This window comes from Nipponia nippon, unplaced genomic scaffold, assembly GCF_047370975.1.
Source record: "Nipponia nippon isolate SJK-2023a ecotype South Korea unplaced genomic scaffold, ASM4737097v1 scaffold_3, whole genome shotgun sequence".
NCBI classification, from domain to species: Eukaryota; Metazoa; Chordata; class Aves; order Pelecaniformes; family Threskiornithidae; genus Nipponia; species Nipponia nippon.
Genome location: NW_028262347.1, coordinates 23,534,475 through 23,561,837, shown reverse-complemented (window position 1 = coordinate 23,561,837; position 27,363 = coordinate 23,534,475). Strand labels below are relative to the sequence as shown.

Sequence of the window (27,363 nt, the reverse complement as noted above, 5' to 3'; positions counted from 1 at the left end):
TTAATGTTGCTGGCATGGTGGTTCCAGGCTGAAAGAGATGTCTCCTGTCCTCAGCTTCCTGCTGGAATAGCAGTGGGACCAACGTTACCATGCCCGCTCAATTTTGCCTTCTATCCACTGATCTTTCAAGAATGTATTCTATGACACAAGACTGATTTTCAAATAGTCTTCCTGACTATTCTTTCCCAACCTTTTATTTGCAACTGATCATTAAGATCAAAGCACAAACTGAGCAATTTTCTCCTAATCTCATGATAAACTACCAAGTTTTTGATCAGGCTCCCTACAGGACAATTTTAGCAATAACTTCTGGATAAAGTAAGCATTTGCTCAATTACTTTTTTTCTTTTTTAGTTATAGAGCCAGATTTTATATTGCACCATACAGAACATGAATAATCTTGACGCACGAATCCCATATCTTTTGGCTCAGTGTTTATATCTTGAAGTGGCTTGGGTGACTGAGCTAACAGGAAAACAATAAATTCAAATTATACAACTGGCATCAGCTTGCTAAGCTGATAGCAAGAATGTAAGATAGCACAACCAAATGCATAGTACAGAGCAAAGAGCACCTTTGCATGAACAGTGTGTTGAACAGAGGACAAGGCAGCTCAGACAATATGTCTGTAGCTTAACCACAAGGTCGTCCCCTAAGGCAACTGCAAAATGCCAGCACAAGGGCCTGAGGAGCCTGCCAATGAGGCAAATGGGCCTGATGCAGGAGTGTGTTGTTTCTGAGGCTTATGACCAAACAAAGGAAAGAAGTGAAATGAGAAATGCAATGCAATATATGAAAAAACACCCCAATCTCATTATCCTGCTGTTAGGGGATGAAGAAAAACTGTTAGTCAGCCTGCTATAAAATACAGGTTTTAAATTTATTTTTTTTTAAATAACGACAGTATAATTTTTTAAAAATAAACTTTTGGTGTCTAATTTCTTCATTAAGGCTTGAGAAGAGAGAGACACTGATAAATGAGGCTGCAAACTACTGTGCACGGGAAGAGTAAGTTACATAGATGATATGCGATAACAGCTAGCACTTTCAATGGTTATTATCATCCTGAAAAGATATGGTTGAGTTTGGAGCTTCTGTAGATTAACAATACAACTGACAGATTATACGACCAGAAATACCCCCAAAAAGACACAAGAAATATACCCCTCCTCCCCTTCCCTGCGAGAGAACTGCAGCCTTACCGACCACTTCTAATGATTTTCAGAGCCTGCCTGTTCCCTGCACTCTTGAACAGAAGTGAAGCACTTGTTTGTTGAACTCACCGACCCCATTCTCCCAGTTGCTTCGCTAAAGAGACCATGCAAACTTGCTGTAATTTGTCGGTAGGTTTCCTCCCCTGACACAGTCTTATTTCCTTGCCTTTCACAGGCAGTTCACATTGCTCGCCTCTCTCTGAGGCCATCAGAGAGCTCCTCGCAAATACAGAGATTTCAGCTCCCACCAGCGTACTCTGTTTGTGCCTCACAGATATTCCAAGAAAACCTTAGAAACAAGCTGGATGGTTAAAAATGTTGAAGGAAAACTGGCTGCAACAACCCCCTAGGTTCTGGCTCATAACCAGGAAAGGATTGTCCAGAGGAGCTGTAGAGGAGCACTGTCCATTTGGGGAGGAAACATTTCTCTCGCTGGATCAGGCACTGGCATAAGAGCAAAATCAGCAGTAGTTCAGCAGAGGACTTTTCCCCACCAACCTTCCTTCCCATTCCCGAGCAAAAGCTTATCCAGATAAACCTCAAGCTACCACTGGTATTAATGTGAAGAACAGAATTTAAAAATATATATATTTACGGTGGTCTTATTAAGTAAGGTAAGGTTGAAGTTAACTCAGTACCTCACAGAATAACTTGTAGCACTGAGGTTTACAAAAGCCAATGCTGTTAGCTTTACAACTCAAAATCTTACTAAAAAGATAATCAGGTTTATTTGCCAAGACCTATTTTCCATCCCTCCGTGTGGGCTGGCATTCCTGATACTTTCATTCTACATTAATACCATTTTGTATCAGCCGTTGCATTATTTTGCCCCTGGCAGGGACTGGTTGCCAGAATTGCCTTTTTTTTCCCCCCTTTTCAAAATATTGGCTTAGTCTAGTTCTCAGATTTCCCTGGCAGTGTTCATGGAGTAAAGCACTGCTTAGCAGGAGGGATAAGGCAGACACAAAGTCTCAGGGGTAATGCTGACAACAGGAAATAAAAATCAATTTTACAATCTACACAATATTAGCAACCCCATTGCCTTCTAGGTACTGCAGTAAGACACAGGGTGTGGAAGATCCCAGCTGGGAGTCTGAGTGCCCAGCCTGCTCCTGTGCTCACGTCTGCAGCTTTGCCTAGCAAGTACAGCACCGATCTGCTAGTCTGTGTTGGCGATTCCTCACCCAGCACGCCCAGCCTCGCTCCTCTTTTTCTGCTCCTCTTCCTAGCAGGATCTCAAGCCAACAAACCACCAGCTCTCTAGGGCTTGAGCCTTTTTACTTAGTTTTCTAATTCAAATTACATTGAATGTTAACACACAGTATTAAACAGGTGAAAAGGGCTGTTGCTATTTAAGTTCTATATATTAATCTCCTGTGGGAGGTTAATAATAATAATAATAATAATAATAATAATAATAATAATAATAATAATAATAATAATAATAAGGGAGCATGATAAACACCTACATAACTACATGTGCAAAATGTAACTGAAAATGAAGTGTTAACTGTATGCATGTACCTGATCCTTTGCTTTGCAAACATGCAATAATTGGCAAGTATCTGCAGATGTGTTGATAGTGCAACTCAGGTATGTTCTGACTGTCTTACTGAAAGAAAGGTTTTAATGAAATAAATGTCAAGATGATTTCTTGGATGACTGCTTACACTAGGATTTGATCTCTTGTTTATGCTTGCTTAATATCCATAAATTATGGCATATGTTTCAGAAGCGTGTAATTACACTTGTCATTCTGGGTGTTAGATTTGTAAGTACTGCAGACAAACTGCGCAGTGATAGATGGCCAGTTCAGACATCATTTACGGCAAGTTAAATCATTTTACAAAAAACACATGTAGCACTGTAAAATGATCAAAGATATATGGAAGTAATGTTACTTTTGGTTTTGCAAGTTCTTACCAGCAGCAGAATTTTACTAACTTTGCCTTTCTACTGTTCCCTACTTGATAATCCTTTGCTTAAAAACACATTAAATGATGTTAAGCTTTTCTAGGACAAGTCTGTGGCTGCATTTTGCGATTTGCAGTATTATTTTCAAGGTTTGTTTCCTTGTTTGTTAGAGAGAATTTTCAAGTCACTCATATGATCATCAGCCGTACCAAAGTCCTACGCTGGCCTGTGTGATGAAAAGACCAAAGTATTTCTTTCACTTTTTTCTAAGGTAGCAATAAATGTTTCTTAATTTACACCATTCTGGAACGCTTTCCAGCAGTAGCCAAAGGAAGAGGGAACTTTCATGTACAATTTTGCACTAAATTTCCATGAGTCACTTAATGCCCTTAAACCAGCTTCAGACATTCTCATTGCTACGGGTGGAAATTGAGCCTATGCCCACGAGAGACCACCTGGCCCACGATACTGAGCTCTCCCTCCTGCAAAGCCGATGTTCAGCTGCCGCAGGCTTTCTTGGCGTGAAGGACAACCTGCCACTGTAGGCAGGGTGGATGGTTTTTAACGTGTTGGCTTAGGGGCAGGCTGCTCCAACATATCAAAGAACACACATGCCTGGTTTTGGTAAACCAAAGCAAAGTCCTTATTTGATACATTGCCAGATAAAATTTGATGCTAATTGTGTGTATGCATGAGCTGGTTTGAGGTGTAGGACAACTGTACTTCTCCAAAAGTACAGCCACTTTGATGTAGTGGTATTGCATTTCTCCCGTCCTCAGGCGCCGTGGTGCACTGCCCAGGGGTGGCAGCTGGGGCTGCAGAGCGCTGCCTGCTTACAGGTTTCAGGTTCCTGCCATCATTTTCTGTTCTCCTTGGCATGCGGTACAGCGCAGGGAGTGCAGAATTCAGCTCTTACAAAGTGGGAATAAATATGTATATAATGTTTCTTAACAGCTTTTTTCCCCTTGATCTTTTCAACAGAAGCTTTTAGTAAAATCAGTGAGATTCATATATATTGACATCTAACTCCATAACTCAATTTTTTTCAGTCAGTGGATCTGAAAAATATCCCAATTAAAGTCATAACTACTGCATTCTTTCATTATGACTTGCAGAAAATGTTGGTTGTATTCTGCCCTTGCCTCCTCCAGCCCTCCTCACATCCTGAACCTTCAGTTAAGAAATGCCAGACTTAACTGTTTAGAGAGACTTGTATGTTAGATTTGAAAAAAAAAAGCTTCCATCACAGTCCAATTATTTCATTTTATTTGTCCATTTGACTTTTTTTTATGGTTCATTTTCTGTGTGTTTTAATATTTTAATGGTCTTTAATGTATTATAGGGAGGCGCCTGGAGCACTGCTGCAAATAGGAGCTGTAAAGTAAGATACAACATTATTTATTATTATGATGTCAGTCTGCCTAAATAACTATAGTATCCACAATATTCACAATAGCCTGAAGAAAGAAAGAATGATGAATATCACTGTCGATAGCTGCTGTGTGAATGTCCTCCAATTTTCTATATTCAAAACAAAAATCTCTACAGTCCTTCTATAAAGCCCTATATGTAAAACAAATCAAAGGTAATTACAAGCTGGTATGTCAAGGACAGAAACCATCTATATTTTATGAGAGTATGTAAATAAGACAGTTCATGGCAAGGCTTTTGCACTGCAGAGATGTCAGCCCTAGATACTGAAGGACCTGCTTAGCATTTAGAGTTCAGAAGTGAGACGGTCAGTACTGTATAGCAGTAGGTGGTTAAAAATGCCTAGTCTTTGGAAGTCACTAGGTCTTCATCTACAATTGATGAACATACACAGGCACTTCCAGAAGTCCACTTGTACTTCAGACTCACGGGGAATGATTCAGCCATTCATACAAATATAAGGGTCTGTCCTTGAGGTCTATGTTAAACTAGGCAGCTGAAGACAGGGCTGAGATGAATCTTGTGTTACCGTTCAGGCCAAGACTTTCAAACGTCATCTTAAAGATAAAAGCTTGGAAATCCATGGCTAAAGCATCTAAATGAATGTTTCAGTATTCAAATGTGCTTTATTGTCAGGTCTCCCCATGGCATTCAGCAGGACTTCTTTAAAGGTTTTCCATTGCTTCTGGTCTCTGTCACCACGTATCTGTCATTTTTTGGTAATTTATCCTCTCAATGCACAAGTATGTTCCAAAAGGAAAAATGAGGCTGTAGTAGCTGCCTGTATTATACTTAATAGCCTGGTGGTTAGAGTACTCAGCTGGGAACAACTAACCATTGAGTTATAGGGTTTTTGGACATGGAAGTCTCTCATGCTGAAGCTGTTCATGTTTTCATAAACAATCAAGCTTCCATTGGACCCGCCTGAGAGTAATTCACTGTATAGTCCAGTATTCAGCAAGGAACAGGGATAGGTAAGTTTGAATCATTGCTCTAATGAATATTTAATGAATTTAGCATAGATGAAATAAAATGTTCCCATTGTGAAAGCTTATCAGCAGTGAATAGACAGCATCTGGCAACAGCAGCGTTAACTTGCGTACAGCTGTTCAGAGGGAGAAGAGCGGGAAGGAGTTTTCAAAGAAGCAGATGCACAATTACAGGCCTGTTTTGACAAAGGGTTCTGAGATTAGAGCTCTCTAGGGAAAGTCCTACACACAGAAGACTGGTGGGATAAGACCTGTTCTGGCAGAAAGAGAAGTTATGCGGTGGAAGTTCAGGGAAGCTAAATTATCCAGAGTGCCCCGGCAGCCCCGCTTCTGCAGGGCTCTCACCCTCTGTGACCAGAGCTCTTAATTTTACTATAAAGCAATTTTGTCTGTTGTTGTGGGGATTGGAGTTGAACTGTCCCATCCCCTAAACTATATTTGATTCCCTGCCCTGAATCCAAAAGGAAGAATTTGTCCAAGAGCCTTGTGTAAGTCATGAGTAAACAAGCTGTGATAAGAAGAGGGGCAGCACCACTTAATGAATGGTACCCAAGACTGGCATTTCAAACCTGTCACTTTTTGTTAAATTATAAGATTTCCAAAATAGAAATAAAATATTTTGTTTCATGTGGAATATAAGTTAGCATTTAACATAAACCAAAACATTTTGGAGAGCTTTCCTCAACAACATAAAACAAACAAACAAAAAAAAAACACCAAATGAAGAAGCCCCCAAATCCCAATTCAACATGATCATTTTGGTTCAGATTAAAATGAATGTTTATTTTCGGTTCAGCTGTCAAACTGACTAATTATTTGCACAGCCTTGCTCACAATATTGCATTCATGCTTTGGGTATAATAAAAACAACTGAAATGGAGAAAAATTTAAAATAGGAATCACCTTTTCTAAAAGGTGTGGAAGGCCCTTTTAGCTCCTGATCCACTCCTGGTAAATAGATGAGGCAGTTATTGCCACACAGCTGCCAGAAGTTGCACTATTCATAGGGATTTTTACTCAAGCTAGAGATAAGCAAACAAACTTTTAATGAAATCAACACGAAAAATGAGACAAAAAAAAAAATGGTTCCTGAGACACCAAGAAATAAACTGGAATAATTGTCAGCTAGCAAATCTTTACAAAACTGATTTGACTGTCACTCTTCTCAAGCATTTAAGAACAAAAAAAAAAAAATCCACTCAGCTACATAGAACATATATTTGCACACACCTGTCTTAATTTTCATTTATCCTACACTACTTAATTTCATGCTTTGTCGTAATAATGGCAGACATCCATTTTTCCCAATCGCTCTAATATAGATGGCAGAGATGAGTTTTTACAATTTTAATTTTACTGGGCAATAATCCAAATATTTTTTCCTGACTCTGGGGCTCTCTTTGACTATCATGGTTTCCTAAGGGGGATGTACAGCCTCTGATTGCAGGTCAGGCAGGTTTCACCACTTGCTCCAGAGACCGATGATTTGCATATTTAAATTATACACTGATTTGGATAATCCCCTTTCATAGCAAAACCCAGGGGGGGGAACTATGTAAGAGGATACAAGGAATCCCTCGTTAAGAACCAGCTATCTGAAGTACTTATATGCCCCCACCCCTCACCCTTATATCTGATTATTGAGGAGCCTTTATATTCACAAATGCCTTTGGGCACAAAAGTGCTATAACCCACACTCTACGCCAGGGAAGCAGAGGCAGGGGACCCTGGACTTCAGTCCTCCAGAGCCACTTGAGCACCGCGCTCCACGGGCATCAGCCGTCAGGCTGAGGATTCAGTTCTGCATGACTTGCCCAAGGTCACAGAGAAAATCTGTGGTGAAGCAAGACAAAGGATGTAAGGCTTCAACGGGCACTACCACACAGCGAGGGCAGTCTGTCACGCTCAGACAAAGCTTTGCAGCTTGCCATTGAGCCGAGTGATTATGTGACCCGTCCCAAAAATACCCTGCGTTTTCACCAGCTTTTTACATCTTTACTCTCATTCTCCTGCACACCAGAATCAAACATTATTTATGCAAAAAGGCAATAAAAGAAGTATAACTTGAACGATGAATCTTCATTCCTGAAGCACAAGTCCTTTGCTATTCAGCCTAAAAATAGAAATAAGGAGAGAAAAAAAGAAAAACACAAGCTTTGAAACTTGGCAGGAACGGCAGGAAATCATACCTTGAGTCACAGGGCACTCTCAGCATCTGTTCCAACTGCAAGCTTCTCACGCTCCTGTATACAGCACAGCTACCCTCCCTTCATATTCCAGTCCCTGATACTAGCCCTACAGATATTTTTCTTTCTCCGCCGTACATCTTGTCTCAAATACCTTACATATCCAGTTTCCAAAATGCTGTTCAGTTGGTACTGGAGATGTGGATTAGCTCACAGATCATGAGTTTTTGCTGTTCCGAAGATATTTGGCAAAACAGTTCCCAGCGGGCTGCAACAACAGCTCTGCCTGTTTTGCAAGTGGAATTGTTTGTAACATGCGCAAAAAAGAAATGCTGGTTAATATGATAAACGTTTACACTTAAACTTTCAAAGGGCATCATCAAATCCTGTCCAACAAAGAAGACATAAACACATTTTTTTCTCTCATGTTTCATGCTTTCTAATAGCTTTTACTTTCATTACAAACACTTCAGTTCTGCCTGAACTGAGCACAAAGAGAATCAGCCCTTTAATCCTCAGGACAATACGTATTTTCTTCACACTTTGGAAAGTAAATATAGCAGTTGGTAACTTTTAAATCCTGGGCTTTGTTACGCAAGGGATTGCAGACAGAACCATCAAAGTAAGGAGTGGAAAACACTGGCTACTTTACCTAGATCATTTTCCCACTGATACAAAAATGCATATTTTTTATACTTGTATTCAATCTAATTTTCAGAAAGCTAGGAAATAGGAAATTTGGCATTTCTCCTATCCTGAACAAATGGATTAACCTTTAGACAATGTACAATAGGGTTACTTCTTGGCAATATTTTTTTCTAATAGTCAACCTGCATTTTCCCTCCTGAAACAATATCCTAGCTATACATGTCTGTGCTCTACTAACTCCTCTTCATCAGTAGAATCTGGAGTGTTATTTTTTTAGTTAGTCCATAATATAAAAGCCACTCTGCAGAGGCATACCTGTGATGATCAGATAGCCAGCTCCCCCAAGATCAGTGCTGTCCCACAGAAGCAAACCGTCTCTCTTCCAGCTGAACATACCCATATCTCTTTGCAAACTGAGACCAAAAGAGCATCACCATGATCATATCTGAAAATGCCGTGAAGCAATAATTGAGGACCCACATCCACTTTTGCTACACACCTGTTGAACTCCCGTACTGGAACAGAAAGCCTACTGATAGTAACGTCAATGGGATGCAATTTTGCATGGACACGGGACGTTATTTCCCTCTGGATAAATCCAGGTCTACAGTGGCATAAACCACTGGCTTCCCTGGAATTCATTGCTTTCCCAGGGATTTTTCCTCATTTAAATGAGACTAAGAGGCACAAAAATCAGACTCCGTTTCCCTTGTGAGTAAACAGAATTCAACAAGCAGGTCCTATCCAGCTGGCTACAGAAGAATGTAGTCACTTGTGCTACTTGTCTGCTGCTCCTGAAATCGGCAGAAGCCAGATAACTGAATCAGAAAACAAGTCGTACCCCTGCAGCAAGCCTTCTGCAGTCTTGGGACTCCCAGGCCTTCACATTTTCCATTCAGTGTATGACACCGGCCTGTTTGTCTCTTTCTGCAGGACATGTTTTTGTTTGGTCCCAGACACCACAGCGATGAGCATAGCCTGAATCCCCAGGATTTTTTATGCGGCTTCTAATGATAACTGAGTTCCTTGTCTTGGATCACCAAGATACGTTCTCTTCTCCCACAGCAGTCTCGTGAATGGTTGTTCGGACTATGTAGTCCACAGCCAATGAATTCATCATAATATAATAACGTAGCAAATAGACATGTGCAAAAGCACACATACAGCCCTCCTTTCTATTGTTAGCCAGTGTGTATTGTCTTCTATAGCAGTGCTTCTCAGCATTTTAGCCCATGCTCCACTTCACTTAATAATCCTTTAACGTATCATCCGAATAAGCAAGTCTTGAGACCTCGTGTGACTTCATCTGCATTCATACAGCACACCTTCTAGACTGGTGAGTCCTCGTCTAGGTGACACCCCTCAAGGAAGTCAGCTCTTCTGGAAGGGGACTTTCTGTCTTTCAGCACTATTGATAAAACCAAAGCATACTCATGGCACCAAAAGAAGAAATAAGAATGGTAAGAAAGCCAGTCCTTTCTTCAGCTCTTTTCTTGGGCTTTGTTTTGGAAGTGTCAGGCCAGGAGAGCTACTGCAGGATCCACAGCCTCTTTGAAATGCTTCTCTAAAGAATAGCCTAAATATAAATATAACTGTGGTAATAACTTTTCACTAAACCCTTAACATTTCAAAGGACTTTACAAACAAAAACCAAAGAAAATTTATCTGAATAAGAGTAACACTCACCGGGGGGGATCAACGCTACCACAATGCAATAGGGTTGCATGACAAAATTTTACCCAGCCTGGAAGAAGATTGCAATGACATTTTAAATGTGACAGAGCCGCTATCAGGCTCTGTAATGGAAGTTGTTAGGAGCTTTTTGTAGAATGGTACCCAAAATGGGCTATCGTCCTTTTGCTGCTTTTAAAGTTTATGGAAGAGCCATGTGCATAAATGTATCAGAAAAGAAGGAATAAAGATCCTGATTCTGCCTCTACAAATACTGCTGCTACGCAACTAAATGCTGCAGGCACCTGCTATGAAAGAACATAAGCCAAAACTCAAAATATGAATTATTCCAGCTCAGAGAAATCACTTTTGCTCCTGTTCCACAGTCCCAAGCTATAAAAGAAATACAATAGGAAGAGAGCTCTCGCAATACCATGGCATATCTCAGCATCGCTATCAGAAAGAATTTATTTCAGAGAAGAGTTAGAGCCATGTATCTATCTGAAGTACCAGACAAGAAATCCTACAATGAGGTAAAAAGGAGAGACCCTTGTCCTTTTCAGGCTCAATCTCTCAACAAGCATTTCCCTTATTTTCTGTTATCCCCATGGACAGGTCCCACTCATAGGTCACCCAAACTTCAGCTCTTCCCCCTGCTGACTCACTCATCCTCATGACCCACAGAAACTGAGTTCCAGTCAGAAACTTGCTTATTCAGCATGTCTGAAAAAAATTTTGTTTGGAGACTATGGAATGAAATACTCACTTGAAAAATAATAGGGACAGTGGTCAAAAAGTAGCTTTTCTTAAGACAAAAAGAGAGAGAAATAGAGTGGGGGCAGAAAAATGGAAGAGAAAAGGAGATTAATAAGGTAGCTCCCACAGGAAAGTGAGGAAGGAATTAAGAAACTGGCACCACCCTTGCAGGTGTTTAAAAATCTTCTCATAAATGTGTACAGAGCCATCTATCACTTCCATGCAAGGCTTCCAAAGCCATCCAGTGAGAAGAGGTTCTCTCTGATGAAAGTGCAAGCATGAATCAACCCACCCTCTTTCTGTAAACGTGAAAGATGCATCCACACTCATAGACCTCATCTAGTCCCTCTCTGAAAGCATTTTACTCTCTCTATTGAGGACACAGGCAGCCAAGGGCAAACAGCCTCCTAATTTAAGGCCTCACTTAAATGCTTAATTGTCCTGTCAGAAGGATAGGGGACATACCATCTTGCTTTTCTGATCTGGGAGCATATGCAGATCCCAGCCGAGAGGAGCATTTTGCTCTTGGCTGTTTAATTCATTCATGTGGAATTAGTGTCCTTCAGTAAGACTTTTGTTTGGATGACTATTTTTCGCTGATAAATGCTAGCAAACACAAGGATATACATTTAAGCACTGTAACCCAGTTTAATCCTAAAAGCACAATGTGCTTTAGGGAAAATAATGAGGATGGAAATACACAAACCCACAAAATCTACCAGTTGGCTGTAACACAAAATAGTGCCTGGTTTCTGATGACAGTCAGAATGCAGGACTATTCATATTGCACAGCTGTCACTGTACTGAAACAATTATCCACCAGGGAAAAAAAAAAAGTCTTAATTTAGTTCTCATCGTGGCTAATAAAACTAACATTGCTGTACTAAAACACTGAAACAGCATCAATGATCCGTGCAGTGTCTTAGCTTCCCTTCAGTCTGACGTAGGAGCATAGGAGCTCTGTCCTGAGAAATCAGCAGCGACATCTCCACTGGTTAATCACATCATTTCAGAGCGCATCCCTCAGCACCAGCTCAGCTGCCTCCACCGCTAGACTGTCAGGACGGTCCATAGCTCAGCCGTGACCTGTGCCAGCCAAGTCTCCCAATTTCCAGACAGGTTTCAGAAGTCAGCACGGGTCAAGAATCATTCCCTCCCAGTAATTTTCATGCAGCCCCATGATTTGGGGGAATAAAGGAGTTTATGATACGGATGTGGATTGTCTGTGTCAGCTGGCCTCCGTGCCAGAGAACTATGCCAGGTACATTTTGTTTACTAGCAGAGACGTAAAAAGTACCTCCTATTAACACAAGAGCTTTAAAAAAGCGCACTGCAGAGTTTGTGTTTCTGTGCGTAAGTGAGCTCTTGTTGAAGTGCTAGACTCCTCTCAGCCTTTTGGTCTTCCCATTGTGAAATTACGACTGGTATCTATATTAATATAGGTACTATTTAACAAATAACTCAGGGGTCTCTGTCACATACAAACAACCCTAATACAGTGGTAGGAACACAGCAAAACTTCAGCTGTGAAAGGGTGAAATAATTCTTTTCGCATATGCAGTTGCCATCATGTGAGGGAAAGATAGATAGATAGATAGATAGATAGATAGATAGATAGATAGATAGATAGACAGACAGACAGTCCCAACTGCCCTCAGGGAAGTAGAAAGAAAATCAGTCCATTGGTCTTTAATAACTACACTCTCTTTGTAAGATGCTTGCATACTGAGGTTATGGAATGACAGAAAAACCTCAACATTTTAGACAGCTTCAGCTTGCCTACAAAAACAGGGAAGACATCTCAAACAATTTAACAAATGCTAATCAAGCTTCCGATTGTTCCTTGAAATGGTTAAATACAAGCAAATCAAAATGGCAAAAGAGAAGCACAAAAAGGTCAAGAGATGTTTCTCAAGCCTTGTAGCAAACCAATGACAAATGTGGAAAATAATACAGAAAACCAGATTGCCCCTTTGCTCTAACCACTACTTATAGCTCCATCCAGGAATGGGAGAAGACTAAAAATATTAAATCTTTAGAAGAATATTTAAGGAACTAATATACTGTAAAATACTAAATGAATGCATCAAGTTGCTTTTGTACTCCCTTGCCTCAAGCAGCTTAGCACAAATAAAATTTGATGCTAATCAGTCCTAGCAGTTTTCACAGAATCTGAAAACCTATTATTTCCTCTGGCTGCAAGTAAAAAATTTCCCAACTGTTTCATTACTGATACTTAAAGTATCTGTTGTAGCTCTAATTTTATCTTGGTGTTGACCTGGAGTCCGCCTCTCTTGACCATAACACATTTAACCTGGTACTGACAAAAGAATCATGGTTGAATTAAGAGGGTTTTTTGCATAATCAAGTATCTACTACCATGGAAATATAAAAAGATATGAATGTTGTTTCTATGTAAAAGAAGCTGAATTATGAAAAACAACAGAAAAAAATGAGTTATTATAATGGTATTTTCCATCCAATAACAAGACAAGATGCTCAGGCACTAAACAGATATGTGCTTGTAATAAGCTACAAAAACCACTGTAAAATTAAATGGGATGTATTGGCAATGGCTTCCTTTTATAATTAAAAATGATTCAGTAAGTGAAAATATTATCTAGAACAAAAGTAAAACAAATCTGTTCATCTTAAGAGCTGATTTCAAAATGTTTCAGTCATCTTCTCCCTACTAACAACAATTTTTCTTCACACTTCACGCAAAATTTTCCACATATGTTTTAACCACCAAAAAAACCATCATCCTATTTCAAATTTTAAATGCTATGCAGCAGAAAATGTTATTGACAAATGTAGCGTGACACAGTGAACAGAAAATTGATATCTTTTAATCAGTGCAGCACATTTTTTTATTAATGAATGCTAATATGTTGGGTAAAATTCTTGAACCTGTTCTTCATTTCTTATAAAGTATATGGTAAAACTCTTCCATTATGGCAAGGTCCTGCAGTCAGACACGGAACAGACTGATTTCTGCATCCTCCTAGAGCCTCTGAAGTCAGTAATGCTCATGACGTGCAAAAATTTCCATAGATATAAAGTCAGGATCAGGATCTGTACATGGTTCAGGCTGCCTCACAAAAGTATGCATGTACGCTCTGAAATTATGTGGTAAAATGCTATTACATTTTATTTACATCATATTCTCCTCAATCATGAGATGCACTCTATTGCCACAATTAAATACATAGGCCTGTATTTATGAAGTTCGGTGAGGTTAGCCGCTGCGCAATGGTAACTAACTCCCTTGTTTGCGGGAGGCTTGTCTGCTGGTTTGTGCAGGTCTGGAACACAAGGCAGCAAGAGCGCCGAATGGCAGCCAAATGTAAAAAGACCTACACCTGAGCCTTAAAAAAAAAAAACGTCATCCAGGTACAGCCCTGGGAGCTGCGCAAGGCTACCAGCCAAAGATACACGCTAAAACCCAAAATGAGGCAAGGAAACAACCAAAGCAAATAAAAAAAATCCTGAGGGAACTAATATATTTATTTCTAGATTTACTGAAAGAAACTATGCCTTGCATTTTGGATGGTTGCACATGAAGTTGAAAGAGTAACTCCATAATGTCATTTGTACTTGTACTTCTGAAGAGGTAAATGTGTATGAAATGTGTAAGGCAAATGTGCATGAAGTGAATATTAGTCCCTCCGGACAGCAGCTATTAAAGTGGATTACAGTGGTGCAGCAAGAAGGGAATTTGACCAAAAAGGGAAAATAAGTCATTTAGTCTTGGGAAAAGAGGAGAAAACAGAAGGCAAGACAAGGCGAAAGGTAAGGCAAAGTAAGGCAAAAGGCAAGGCAAGGCAAGAAAAGGAATAAAACTGTTGATGAATATTTTGGCTTTATACACAGGTACATAAATATATACATAAAAGCTTCAGATCACAATTCACCAAGCATACTGTCCACCTATCTCAATTCACATGCAAACCATCATCCCTAGGCTGCTCCTAGTGTGACATTGGCTAGATGTGTGAAGGTGACAGATGGAGTGTACCAAGAAGTTCAGAAATAGCGTGAGGTTTTTAGATGGGAGAACACTAGCATAAACAAATGTCTCTCTTTTTCCCGCAGCTTTTAACCATTGACGTGAGTTACTCAGACATTAAACAAGTAGAAGCTCTGAATACAGGGAACATAATACATGAAGTGAGCTAAGTTACAGGGTCTCTTGTCTCCTCCAGGACAAGTTTTTGAGGGACATGGAACAGCCCAGATGCTTATGAGCATCACACAAAGCAGCTAAAGGATACCACCTGGCTGTGCCTGAGCATCCTTTAATAGGCGAATCTTTCTTGCATCAAGGACCAGAGTAACATAAGGCAAAAAGCAGCCTCCTTATGATAATCAAGGAAAAAAAGGTCCATTTTCAAACAGTTAATTCCTTGAACAAGTGTTCCCTGTTTGTAAAGTGCCTCTGAAAGGTCTAAAACCATCAACAGGTGAAATTTCTGCTGTCCAAATTTGGACCTTAATGTTTTGGACCTACTAAAGGCAGAAAAACACCTGCTAAGCAGTGATACGCGGGGAAATTCACAGAAGGAGAAAGGACAGAGAAGAATTCAAGGTGAGACATTTGACCAGCAGAACGGCTATAGATCAAGGACATTTTCTGTTGTGCCCTCCTTACCCTCTTCTCATGAAAACATTTAGATAAAAGGATACCATGACTATCAATCAGTTTATGCTATCCACCAGATCATCAGATAGGACTATTGACCTGTATGTTTTATGTTGTAAAATCAATAAAAGAAAGACAAAACATGGCAAGAAAAAGAAAAATTGCAGCATGAAAATCCAAGCTGCTGAGCATACTATTTCTCAGGCTATCTTTGTTTGTATATTCACATTGAGCGATACAATATACTCACAATTTTATCACAGATTAAAATTTCACTGGATAACAATGTTCTCAAAAAATATATAGTCCTGACATTTAGGAACTTCAGAGTAGATACTAAAGCAATACTGAGCTTCAAATTACACGTTCAACTTGCTGAATAGAACTGTTAGATAGAAATATGGATGAATCGCACTCATCCTGGATATAATGGAAAGAGGTATTTGCATGATGGTGATCACTGACTTCAATGAAAGTACAGGCATTTACACCAGCTCAGTGCCCAGCCTTGACATATACCAAGATACAATAAACACAATTTCATACCTGGAGCCTTTGTGAGCATGGACCAAGGTCCTGGTCCTCAGCTGTAGAGCTGTGGGGATGCATCAGCTGAGCATCTCAGCCCATGTCTTTGGTCGGAGTACAACCCAAACTGGATTATACTTCTATATTTCTGGCAAATGACCCTTAATTTCCTAATCCTCTTGACGATAACCATTGTGAATGGTTTCTATAGTGCTGCTAACTGAGGGCCTTATCCAGAAGCCTTTACTCATGCAGAGATAACAGATCTACTTCTGAGAGGAAGGTGTAAAAACAGACTTCGGATGCAGGTCCAACATCAGACTTTAAAGGGTATAATTTGTCATTTTTTACATTATTAAGAATATTTGTGCAGGATCTATAATTAAAACTAAAAGAGATGTCTCCTTCTTTTGCCAGCAGCTGTGTTACATCAATTAAATAGGTAAATAAGATCTTTCCCCAGAGGGGACATCACGTGACCCTCTATTGATTAAGACTGCAGTAGAACGTTATTTGCAATCTTATTGCATAATGGAAATCAGGAGGTAGCTGTCATGGTTTCAGAAGACAAATTGCCGCTATCTTAGACAATTCATAGGCCTCTTTCCTTCTTGCTGCTCTTAATTCACAGTTAATGCATGTCTTACAAGGCTTAGTTTCTTAAATCAGTCTACGGCACTGTATTCACCTCAAACCTGGGTGTAAGTCGTAGTCTACATGGCCCTGCATTATGATGGGTATTAAAGTGACCGTTCCATCTATCACTACTTCAGAACTACGCATTATTTAGTAGGGTAACACAACTTCAAAAAAACGGTGTGAAATTAAAAATAGACACCTCCCTCAACATGCATGATTGTTCCCAGGAAAGACAGGCCTCGCCCACCAGGCATGGCTCCAGAGGTGCTCTCCATATAGAACATTTTTAAGTCTTTTAGCTCAATTTTGTGCACTTGATTTTCACAAGCAAAACATGTGGCTGGAACAAGTCCACAACCCTCAAACCTGTGCAGTAAGTGCAGCTTGGGGTCAGTTTTGAGGTTGTAATGAACACCTGACCACAACCCAGCAGACACTTTGCTCCTCCACTGAACTGTAAATCCATCATGATACCCTTCATGAGAGAACCAGAGCGAAGGACAAAAATCTCCCTTTAAATGACTGAAACACTCTTTGCCAATTTGAGAAACCTTAAAAAAAGCCAGTCTTTCCTTACTTCTAATCAATCTCTCAGTTACAACAATTAGAAAACAAGTGCAACACTTTTCAAAATACATAACAGCAATATGTAACATTACCAGAATCTTCTCCACCAAAGTCAAAGAAACGGTCTTTAAGCAGTCTTTGGGGGTTGTGAAGTTGTAGGACATAAGGCAAGACTTCTGAATGGAAGGAACGAGTCTGACTAACAGTGGGCAGTAGGACAGTAATAGATTCAGACAAAAGTTACAGTCATTCAGTGTGTAGAAAACAGTCCTCAACTTACCATCATCTGTTTGCCATTGCACAGGATTAAAAATTAAATGCCTGCTGCCTGATCTGTTCCAGCTAAGTTGATTGATTAGAATGTGTTCATCTTCCCATCTAACTTAGCAAGTTTAAAAGTGGCAGGTTTACTTTTCCATTTATAATGCCAGGGCTTAATAAAGTACATGGAAGGAAATGCCAGTAGAACTGTTGTCCAAAAGTAATCTCTCACAAAGTGGTAACAAAGTCTGGGAAAAAATATCACCTTGAAAAAAATATGGAGGAGGTTAAGATTTCAAGGAAATCAAAGATATTTCAGTATACTTCATTTGACTAGACATGCACATCAATAGCACTAGATTATTACTGGCATATCTTCCTATTTAGGGAAATTATCTGGTCCTCCTACAAATTGATTTGTGTTTAAACCTTATATTTCATTCTCCTGGAAATTTTATAAATCAATCTCAACCTAGTCTTGATGAGCATAAACGCTCAATATGGAGCAAATGTGAGTAGCAGAAAAAATAAGGATAAAGCCCTACAGAATTAAAATGTGCTCTGGTTGCTCAGAAATTCAAAAGAAGCATTTGGCACCTGAAATTAGGGTCTGCAATCATTGCTCTTTTTTTCCCCCTTTGCTTTGAACGGGCAAACCAGTTATTTCAGATTTCTGAATCTAAAAAAGTCCTTTATTTTTTGACAGTAATGATACAATTACCTCACTTATTTCATTGTGCTTGAAATTTAAAAGAAAGATAGAAAATGTTCCTTACCTTAAAAAGTCTTAAAATATTTGCGACCATAATGGACACAGAACTTGCTGCAGCACCTATCACACCTGATATCTTGTCTGGCTTAGTGAAAATAGGTGGGTCACCATTAGCACACTTCACGTCTGAACCATCTTTTTCTATCAACGCTTGCACAAATGTTAAGGATTGCTCCAATGCATAAGTGTCCCTGGAACACGTATCAAGGATCCGGACACCTAAGGTGATATTGGCAAGAAGATCAGGGTCTTTATTAATCTGATCAATTGCATACAGCATTGCCTCTAGCCTGTGGATCCCTTTCTCCTTCTTGAGTTCCCCACAAGGCACCCCTCTATCCCCTTTTGCATGGACGGGGAACAGTCCTCCCAAGATGATGTCCCCATCCAGTCGGATGGAGTGGGCATATTCCTGGCCGTGAGTTCTTTGCATCAGGGTGAGTATCCAGTAGAATTTGGCTGTTAACAGGAAGAAACAATGGCAGGAAACTAATCGTTTTCCTTCGTATACCATTTTCTCTGAAGACTTTGTTGCTAACCAGTATCCAGCTTTTCTTCTTGCTAAAGGATGAAGTTGACCATTTGAAGCTGCACTTTCTGGAGGCTACCATCAGTGCCCAGTAAGTAATATAGAACCATGCGGCAGGTAGAAAAAGGATCTCAGCAGAAGTACATTAAACGTGTTTTACAAAAAATGTCCACTGATGTCATGGGTTGATCAGCTTTTCCAAGAGGTGGTTTTCAATTGCTCTTAATTGATGGTGAACTGTAGGGTAGTATCTCTGGTCCTGATGCTAAGAGGAGGTCAGTAGCTTATGTCCTTTTATTTTGCCCTGCAGCTGAGGTACTTCTGAAAAAAACAGTGAGAAATACCATTTAGTTCAGCAGTTTTATACCTGTCACACAGTGTATTTACTTTTGAATATGAGTTACATCACCTAGGTTTTACTTTCGATATTCCGTAAGGGAGTAATTCTTGGCCTTCTGTGAATTTGAACACCTGGCTGCACTGTACTACAAGCTGGGAAACTGGTGATACCAGCAGAGCAAGAGCCAAATCAGGGGAACTAAACTTAGCTTGGTGTTCAGATTCCAACCAGTAATTCATGTTTACCTTCGCATTGCACAACATCCAGAAACAGACTTGATCCGTAACACATTGTATTTTCTGTTTTGCTGTATCATTCTGTTCCAGCCTACAGAAGTGCAATAACTACTTACGCTCTCACTCACGGAGAGGTTCCATTTAGGACAATGGAGTAATCAGGGCTCCTGAATTTAAGTATGCTCTTCAGCCGCTGCAGTACAAGCACATTCAGTTCATCTGGATATTAAACTGATTATTTCTCCAGTGGAATTCACTTTTTTCTGGGCTCACTATATATCTAAAATGCCTTCCAGATAATTTCTAACACTAAACTACTTTTTATGAAAAGGTAGCTGATTTCTTAAGCAAAAAGAGCACAATGTATTCTGTTAGGAAACCAGCTGAACATCCAGTGTTCCCTTTCCAACATTTTACTTGGGCTGAGGTCCAACAGTAACAAGGTTTCTATTCTCTGCTTGCATTTGGACCACATTAAATAGGAACAGCGTTGTGCCCCCACTGACATCTGGAGAAGTCCCGCTGATTTTAACGAGATCAGGATTTCAACCTACATATCTAAACACCTGACTGACTGTTATAAATATCTCCAGATTGCCCGCACTTTTAATTGTCAAGTGAGTGGCATTTATTTATTTCAATATTTAACAAAATTACACATGCCTGAATAAATTTTTAGACCTCTGAGGAGAAGAGAGAGAGAATTAATTTTACCCAATACTAGATAGACACACTGTGGGCAACTGCATCTGAGCCAGTCTCTCAAAGGACCTGGCTATGGAGAGCAGCAGACATCCTAGGATGTAATTCACCTGATCCTTTTCTTTAAAAAAGTTTTATTTATTATGAAATTGATCACACTGAACAAGCACCTACCTCACTGCCTATATAGAAAATCCAGGCAACAGGCTCATCTGTGGATATGTACTTTGTCCCTCATGATCTGACTGGTTTCTACCAAAAATATAATCAAATTAGAAGACAATGATAGACAAAATTAGAAGACAGTTACAGACAACTATACTGTTTTTCAAAGACATTTTGAATTATTTTCTACAAGATTTTTATATATTATGTGGTAACAAAACTCAAAATGTGGTTTGATAATGCTTTAAATTGATCACCCTCTTCTTATGTTTATTTTGTTATGTTTTTTCCCAAATGATAATACTAAGCTCAAAAAAGCTGAAGAAGAGTTTTAAAATAGCAGCTATTTGAAGACCTGAGAAAAAGATTCACAATGGAAAGTCTCCTATTGAATGTGAAAGTATCTCACTGTGATTTGGTAACAGAGTAACGACTTGAAAATGAAACATGTTTAATGGGTGTGAATAAAATCACTGCAATTGAGAACAGCAGCACACAGGACTTTCAGTGCCTCTTAACATTTAATTTTGCTTGAATTTGGCACCGGGTTGAATCTAAATGAAACAAATTCTGTGCTGGTTTATGTGATAATCCCATCATTCTCCTCTGGCTCCTTTTGGGCACGTAGTTTACAAATCTGACCATGCTTCAGCCCCATGAGCCGAACTCAAATTGTCACATATGGAGGAATTTGACTCAACATCGCTGTGTGAGTTGATCCAGCCCCATGGGATGTTTCTTATATGGCCTGCGCTACAGAGAAAAAATTGTATTCACTGTTAACTAGCCACAACTCTGCTGTCTTGATTTCCTCAGTAGAAAAACACAGTTAAGCGTTCAAAATAGTAAAGAGTAAAAGTTGTAGCTACACCTAAAATAGACACAGAGGCAATTTCCTTTCTGGTTCCACAATGAACAACCAACTCATTAGCCTGTGCATGTATGTACAATCCATACGGGGAGCAATTCTCTGAGGCAATGAAAGATAAGACTGCTCTTATTTAACACTGTACAGAGAGCAAGAAAGCACCATTGAAAAAGTGAAAATATTCATGAAGAAAAAAAAATGCTGCTTTTTCTCTTGCTCAGCCTCAAGTCAATTCCTTAAAGCCAAAGAATGCCCAGAAATTAAAGCAACTGTCAGTCTTTGTACAAACAAATAGTGATGAATCCAACTACTGCAACCTAAATTCCAACAACAATGGAGAAGCTACAGTGAGCCCAGCATCCTCAGTCCAATACCTTATCTGGAACTGACTGAAAGTCAAATGAATTGATAATAAGCATTTTTTAACATTATAGTCTACATAAGCATTAATTGCTCTGCCTCAGCTTGCATGTTTTCCTGAAAAAGTATGTTTCTCCGCTGCAAGTGTCCACAGCTTGTCTATAAAAGAGAAATAAAATTTTAAAATGTTCTTTTTAAAAATTTAAGACCTTTTAGTCTTTTTTATGTTACCTAAGACATAAAAGCTTCTATTACACTGCCTAATTTATTCATGCCACACTGCTTTTCATATATTGATTAATATTAACTTTTACAGAATGTTGTAAGCCTGTGTAGCTAAGCAGAAAGCATCTGATCTAAATGAATTCCATTTTTATCAATGAATTTTAGTGAAGAAGCATGGGCCTCTGGGCTATAAAGCCTGAATGAACTTTCTCATGTGCAGAGATTTCATTCGAAGTAAAATGCTGTCCTTTTCCAATTGACCATAACAGTTTGAATTAATGCAAATATATTCCTGATTTGCCAGATTCCCCACTGTAGTAGCTGGTGTTCACTAGAAACATGACTTCAGAGAAGAAATTCACACGTTTCCCCTGCACAGTCCAAGAGTAAGTGCACCACAAAGCCTCTCTTCCAGTCACCTTGGAACACATGTTTCTCTTGGGTTTAATTCATTAAACATATCTGGCATTATCAGAACATAGTGCTATATTTAAAGTCAGTATTTCAGCACAAACCTCCACTTGTTCTGCTAGAATATATATTTATTTTTAAACCTAAGGAGGCGGGGTACTGCAAGACAGGGGACATGGAAACTTTTGCATGTAGTGTCTGGTTCTGAAATTACTTCCTTCATAAAATCATTGAGCTTTATGAGACCCGTGGTACTCAAGGATGGGTACTTTGGTACCCTGTTACCAGAGTCAGTGCATCAGCATGTGCCTGGACCGGTCACTGTTCCAGCCACAGACTCATCGCACTGAGAGATGGGCTCATTACAGGAGTTCTTTATGTTAACAAAAAAGGTATAAATAATGAGCTGAGTGACAGATAAATACTTAAATAAATATACGCAATGCTTCTATTTTAGTAACAAGGTTCCTGAAAGAACCATCTTCAGCTGGCACTGAAGTCGTGGCTGAGATCATATAGAAAGATTCGATATGTTCACCTGGAAATACTGTTTAAAAAAATCTCACAATTACAGACAGCCACAGGAGCAAGGAGTACTCTACACAGCATAAGCAGCAAAACATCTTCGTTGAACTTCGTGGAACATTTTTTAATTGACGTTGCCAGCCAGACACACATGAACCCTTTACTGAAGGGCAAAAAAAGCTATTTAGTGGGGAGGGGAAACACCTGAGATAAAGTGCTTAAAATTTTGTTTGAGGCCAAAAAATTCATTTGTCATTGCATTTGAAGCACAGTTGGAACTGCACTAAAGTAAAATGAAACCAATATTCTGTGAACTAGAAAAGGAGTTTTAGGGTGAGAACCCATTGCTACTTTCACAAAATGTCAGACTGCCCAGTCAATGCAAAACTAATCTGGTTTTACTGAATGAAAACAAAATAACAGTATCTTCCATTACGAAGTTCTGAGGAGAAAAAAAATTGCAAGAATGTGATGATTTTGACTTTTTTTCTACTGATATGTTACTTATGAGCTATCAAATAAGAACTATCTTGCTAACATTCATTTTAGTGTTCAGAAAAGTTGCCTCTTTCTCCTGCACAGCATTCAGCCATGAACAAATAGCTGAATTTCCACACAGAGCAGGTAAAGAGTTGCCACCTCCATACAGCAACCTGACACATGTAGAAGATTAATGGGTTTTGCTGACAACAGACGGGAATTTGGAAAACCTTAGGCCTTGCCATCGCAACTCCTAACTTGCAGGAGAATTCTTCACTGATGTAAGTAGTCTTATCTACCTCAGCTCTTCTGTAATGATTTGCTGTGCCCCTGCCACAGAGGTAACCTTTACACAATAATCAGGGCTTTGAGGCGAGTCACCCTCAGCATCTCATTTACAGGAACTATTTCTTCCTAGTGCACCATGAGATAAACGTCTCCACTCAGTCTGATCAGTCTCTTTTCAAATACCCCAGAGCACCTGCCTTCACTTCCTACCCTGCAAATATCCATTTTCCAAACAAGCTACCCTGCTAAAAACCAGCACAGGTCCTTCTGCCAGGGTGAGACTAATAGGAGCTTACAATTTTTAAAAAGGAAACAGCATCAAATATTTTCCTTTGCCCTTGCCTGGTCTCACAGCTGAACAAACCCCATCAATATTAACACCTTTAGAGTTGGTTTCACCTCTGGTCTGGCAAGTGATGATCAAGGAGATTTTCCCAGGCAGCCCGGGAGAGCTTTCGCTGTTGTTTTTGTTTTCATTTTACCCTCTCCCCACCAGACTCCCGCTCCCCAGCCGGCACAGCTGGGTTCAGAGCAGGCGCTGGTAGCACAGCTCAGTGCTCTGCGAGAGGGTCTCTGCCCCGAGAAACGCAGCCGCCCGCCGAAATCGTCCCGGGGATTCCTGCAGGAAAGCCCCCCCCCGTGTCCGCGCCCGACCCCCGCCGGCGGCCCCGGGAGCGGCCGCGTCCCCCGGGCGCCCAGGTCGCGGCGAGCCCCGCACCGCACTCCGCGCTCCGCACCCCGCGCACCGCACCCGCATACCCCGCCCAGCGCTCCGCACCCGCGGATCCCGCCCAGGGCTCCGCACCCCGCCCAGCGCTCCGCACCCGCGGATGCCGCCCAGCGCTCCGCACCCCGCCCAGCACTCCGCACCCGCGGATGCCGCCCAGCACTCCGCACCCGCCCAGCACTCCGCACCCGCGGATGCCGCCCAGCACTCCGCACCCGCCCAGCACTCCGCACCCGCGGATGCCGCCCAGCACTCCGCACCGCGCTCTGCCCCCCTCCCCGCCCGGCTCCGGCGCGCACCGCCTGGAGCAAACACCCGGCCACGCACCGGCTTTCCGTGCGGCTCCTCCGTGCTTTCCCGGCCGCCTTTCGGCTCCTAACGCATCCCGGCGCCTTTCTCGGCCCGAGGAAGGGCCAGCGCAGCCCGGCCGGCCCCGGCCGGCCCCGCCCGGCGGAGGGGCCCGGGGAGCGCCCCCGGGGCTGGGCGAGCCGCCTCTCCCCGCGCAGCCCCACGACCATCGCCCATCACCGCGGCGTTCCTCCCTTGAAGGGAGCCCCCTATTGTTCTCCACTTCATTTAGCCGAGCTATTTATTATTATTTTTTTTCCTCTGCCCAGGCTCATCCCTACCCCAGCTGGCGTCTGTTGCTGAGGGATTCCGGCACAGCCTTGGCGCGGCTCTCCCCGGGGCCTCGCTCCTTGCACTTCGCGGCCGCAGGACGGGTTGGCACTGCCTCACCCCGCCGCCCTGCAGCCGCGGCGCTCCGGGGCGGCGGGGACACGCGGAGCTGCCGGCCGCCGCCGCGGCTCCGGCGGTGCCCTCCGAGCCCTGATGCCCGGCCGGAGCGCGGCACCTCCGCCAGCGGCGATGCAAAAGCAAGCGTCGCCGTTTAGATACAGCCAGCGGTGATTCCTTCCTTCTCCTTGCATCAACTGGTCAGCTTAATGCGCTTCTGTTCCCCCTCAATGAAAACCTAAGTCTCTTGTAATGAATCCCCGGTCCCGGAGGTCAGAAGCTTGCAAACTCCAAAATGCCAACGCCGGATTTGCATGCACTTTGGGTCACTGATCGATTTTTATTACTTGAGTTGTGTTGGTTTGTTTGGTTTTGGGGTTTTTTTTTTTCTTAACCGTGTTGTACATTCACCTGTCAACACTTCGGATTCCCGCAACAAACACATGCCAGCGCTGGGGGATGCTGCTCCGCGCCGGGGACAGCCAACCCCGGCACAGCCTCTCGCCCTCCTCCTCTGAGGAGGAAGCCCCCGGAGCCCTGCGGGGATCCCCCTTGCCCTTCCCATCCCAGGGACACGGGGGTCCCACCCCGCGGGGCCGAAGGAGCGGAGCCCACCCGGCAAGCGGGGCGGGGCGGGCGGGCGGCCGGCAGCTCCCCGACCCCGGCCCCGGCCCCGGCGCCGAGCGAGGAGTTGACGGCGGCGGGGAGGGCTGGCCCCGTCCCCCCGGAGCGGCGGGAGCCCCCTCTTCCCTCCCGGCCAGCGAAAGGTGAACAGGAGGGCGGGGAGCGCGGGGGAAGCCCTGTCCCCCTCCTCCGGGGGGTCGGAGAGGACCCAGTCACGGAGGGAAGGGGGAGAGCTCGCTGCTCGGGAGCAGCGATATTCTCCCTTTTTGCTCGCTGCTGTGACGGCATCGTGCCTGGGATCTCTTTCGTTAGAGCTGATTGGGGGAGGATATCGACAATAAAAATGATAAATAATTAAAGCAAAAAACAAAAGCCCCGGGCGCCACGAAGCAGGTGGAGAGGATTGCCCAGCCCAAAAAACGTTAACTGAGGCAAAACTTGCATTATTTGTGGACTCCTCTCCCCTTAAAATAAGAACTAAAGGAGACACACACACATACACAAATACCTTGATCGAAAAGAGTTGCATATCCATATACTGTAGAGGTCACTGGAATTAATACTCGGCGCCGATCGGGAATAGCATGAGGTAAGTTCTGTACAACCCTCGTCTCAAATAGCTTCCCCCGGTAGCGTCAGCTCAATATGCAGGAGCTCAGCCTGGGACAGGTAACCAGGAGAGCGATTTCAGTAGTGCTGCGTAACACTCGCGGTTAGCCAAGCCGAACCTGCTCCGCTCTCTCCTTCCTTATTCCTCCTCCCCTCGCCTAAAAAAAAAAAAAAAAAATAAAAAACACAACAACTTTTTGGGACCGGTGGCTCAGCCCCCGTGACGATAGCCACCCTCTGCCGCCCCGCCGCTCAATTGCAGCGGCGGACCCACGCACCGGCCCGGCCGTGCCGTTCACAGCCAAGTCAGAAACCGCCCCCCCCGGCCCCCGGCCCCCGCTCCCCGGCCCGCTCCCCCTCCCCGGTGGAGCCGTCCCCGCCAGCAGCCCCGCAGCTCGGTGCCCCCGGGCGCCGGCGGGAGCGGCGCGGCACTGCCCGCGCTTACCGCGGCTCCGGCGGGGCGGGGCGGGCAGGGCAGGGCAGGGCAGGGCAGGGCAGGGCAGGGCGCGGCGGGGCGGGCGCGGCGCCGCACTTGTAGCTGTTCCTGGTGCTGAAGGCGGCGGCGCTCCCCGGCACGGCGCGGCACGGCACGGCGCTCCCCGGCACGGCGCGGCGCTCCCCGGCACGGCACGGCGCTCCCCGGCACGGCGCGGCACGGCACGGCGCTTCCCGGCACGGCACGGCGCTCCCCGGCACGGCGCGGCGCTCCCCGGCACGGCGCTCCCGGGCACGGCGCGGCGCTCCCCGGCACGGCACGGCGCGGCGCGGCGGGGCACGGCTCCATGTGAATCCCCAGCCGGCCGCGGGCTGCGGCTCCGGGCCCGCCCGCCTCGCCTCGCCGTGCCGCCCTCTCCCGCTCCGCCCGGGGCGCGGTGCCGGACACGTTTGCCGCGGGATCTCCGAGCAGAGGAAACCGATAAGGGCTGAGGCGGTGGCGGCGGGGGAGCGGGAGCAAGGAGGGGGGCAAGGAGCGGGGCACCGGCGGGGGCCGGGGCTGTTTAATGCGGCCTCTCCTGGGGTGCGGGACCTTCAGCCCCATCCCGCCTTCCGCGGGCGGCGGGGTCGTGTCCTCCCTCATCGGATCGATGACACAGGGGAGGTTTCCCGAGGCTTTCTGTCCTATCCCCGGTTTCGGCTCTCAGCTCGGGTGCCGGCTTGGAGGAGCTCTCATTTCTCCCCAGGCACCAGGGAGGTTTCGGCAGCCCGGGGCCAGGGCCACCCGGGAGGGTAAAGGGCACGGTCGGGAGTACTTTGCTGGAACAGCCTGGAAGTTTGCTCCTCTCCTCAAAGGCTCTCCTCACCCCAGGGCCATCCCCCGCTT

At 43.3% G+C, this 27,363-nt stretch overlaps 1 protein-coding gene across 5 annotated transcripts in view; it reads right to left on the bottom strand.

Moving 5' to 3' along the window:
• The window catches only part of GRM8 (glutamate metabotropic receptor 8), a 342,436-nt gene extending 316,245 nt beyond the window's left edge, over positions 1–26,191 (bottom strand). For 3 of the 5 annotated variants that reach the window (XM_087766392.1, XM_087766389.1, XM_087766393.1), the window contains exons 1-2: positions 25,942–26,191; positions 18,223–19,068 (exon numbers count right to left, since the gene is read on the bottom strand). In XM_087766392.1, coding sequence (XP_087622518.1) covers positions 18,223–18,732 — 510 coding nt within the window. In that variant the 5' untranslated portion in view covers positions 18,733–19,068; positions 25,942–26,191. Of the gene's footprint in view, positions 1–18,222; positions 19,069–20,199; positions 20,278–24,401; positions 24,532–25,941 lie in introns of those variants that run through there. The other 2 variants (XM_087766391.1, XM_087766390.1) reach the window with 2 other exon arrangements.
• Between the last annotated feature and the right edge of the window lie 1,172 nt (positions 26,192–27,363).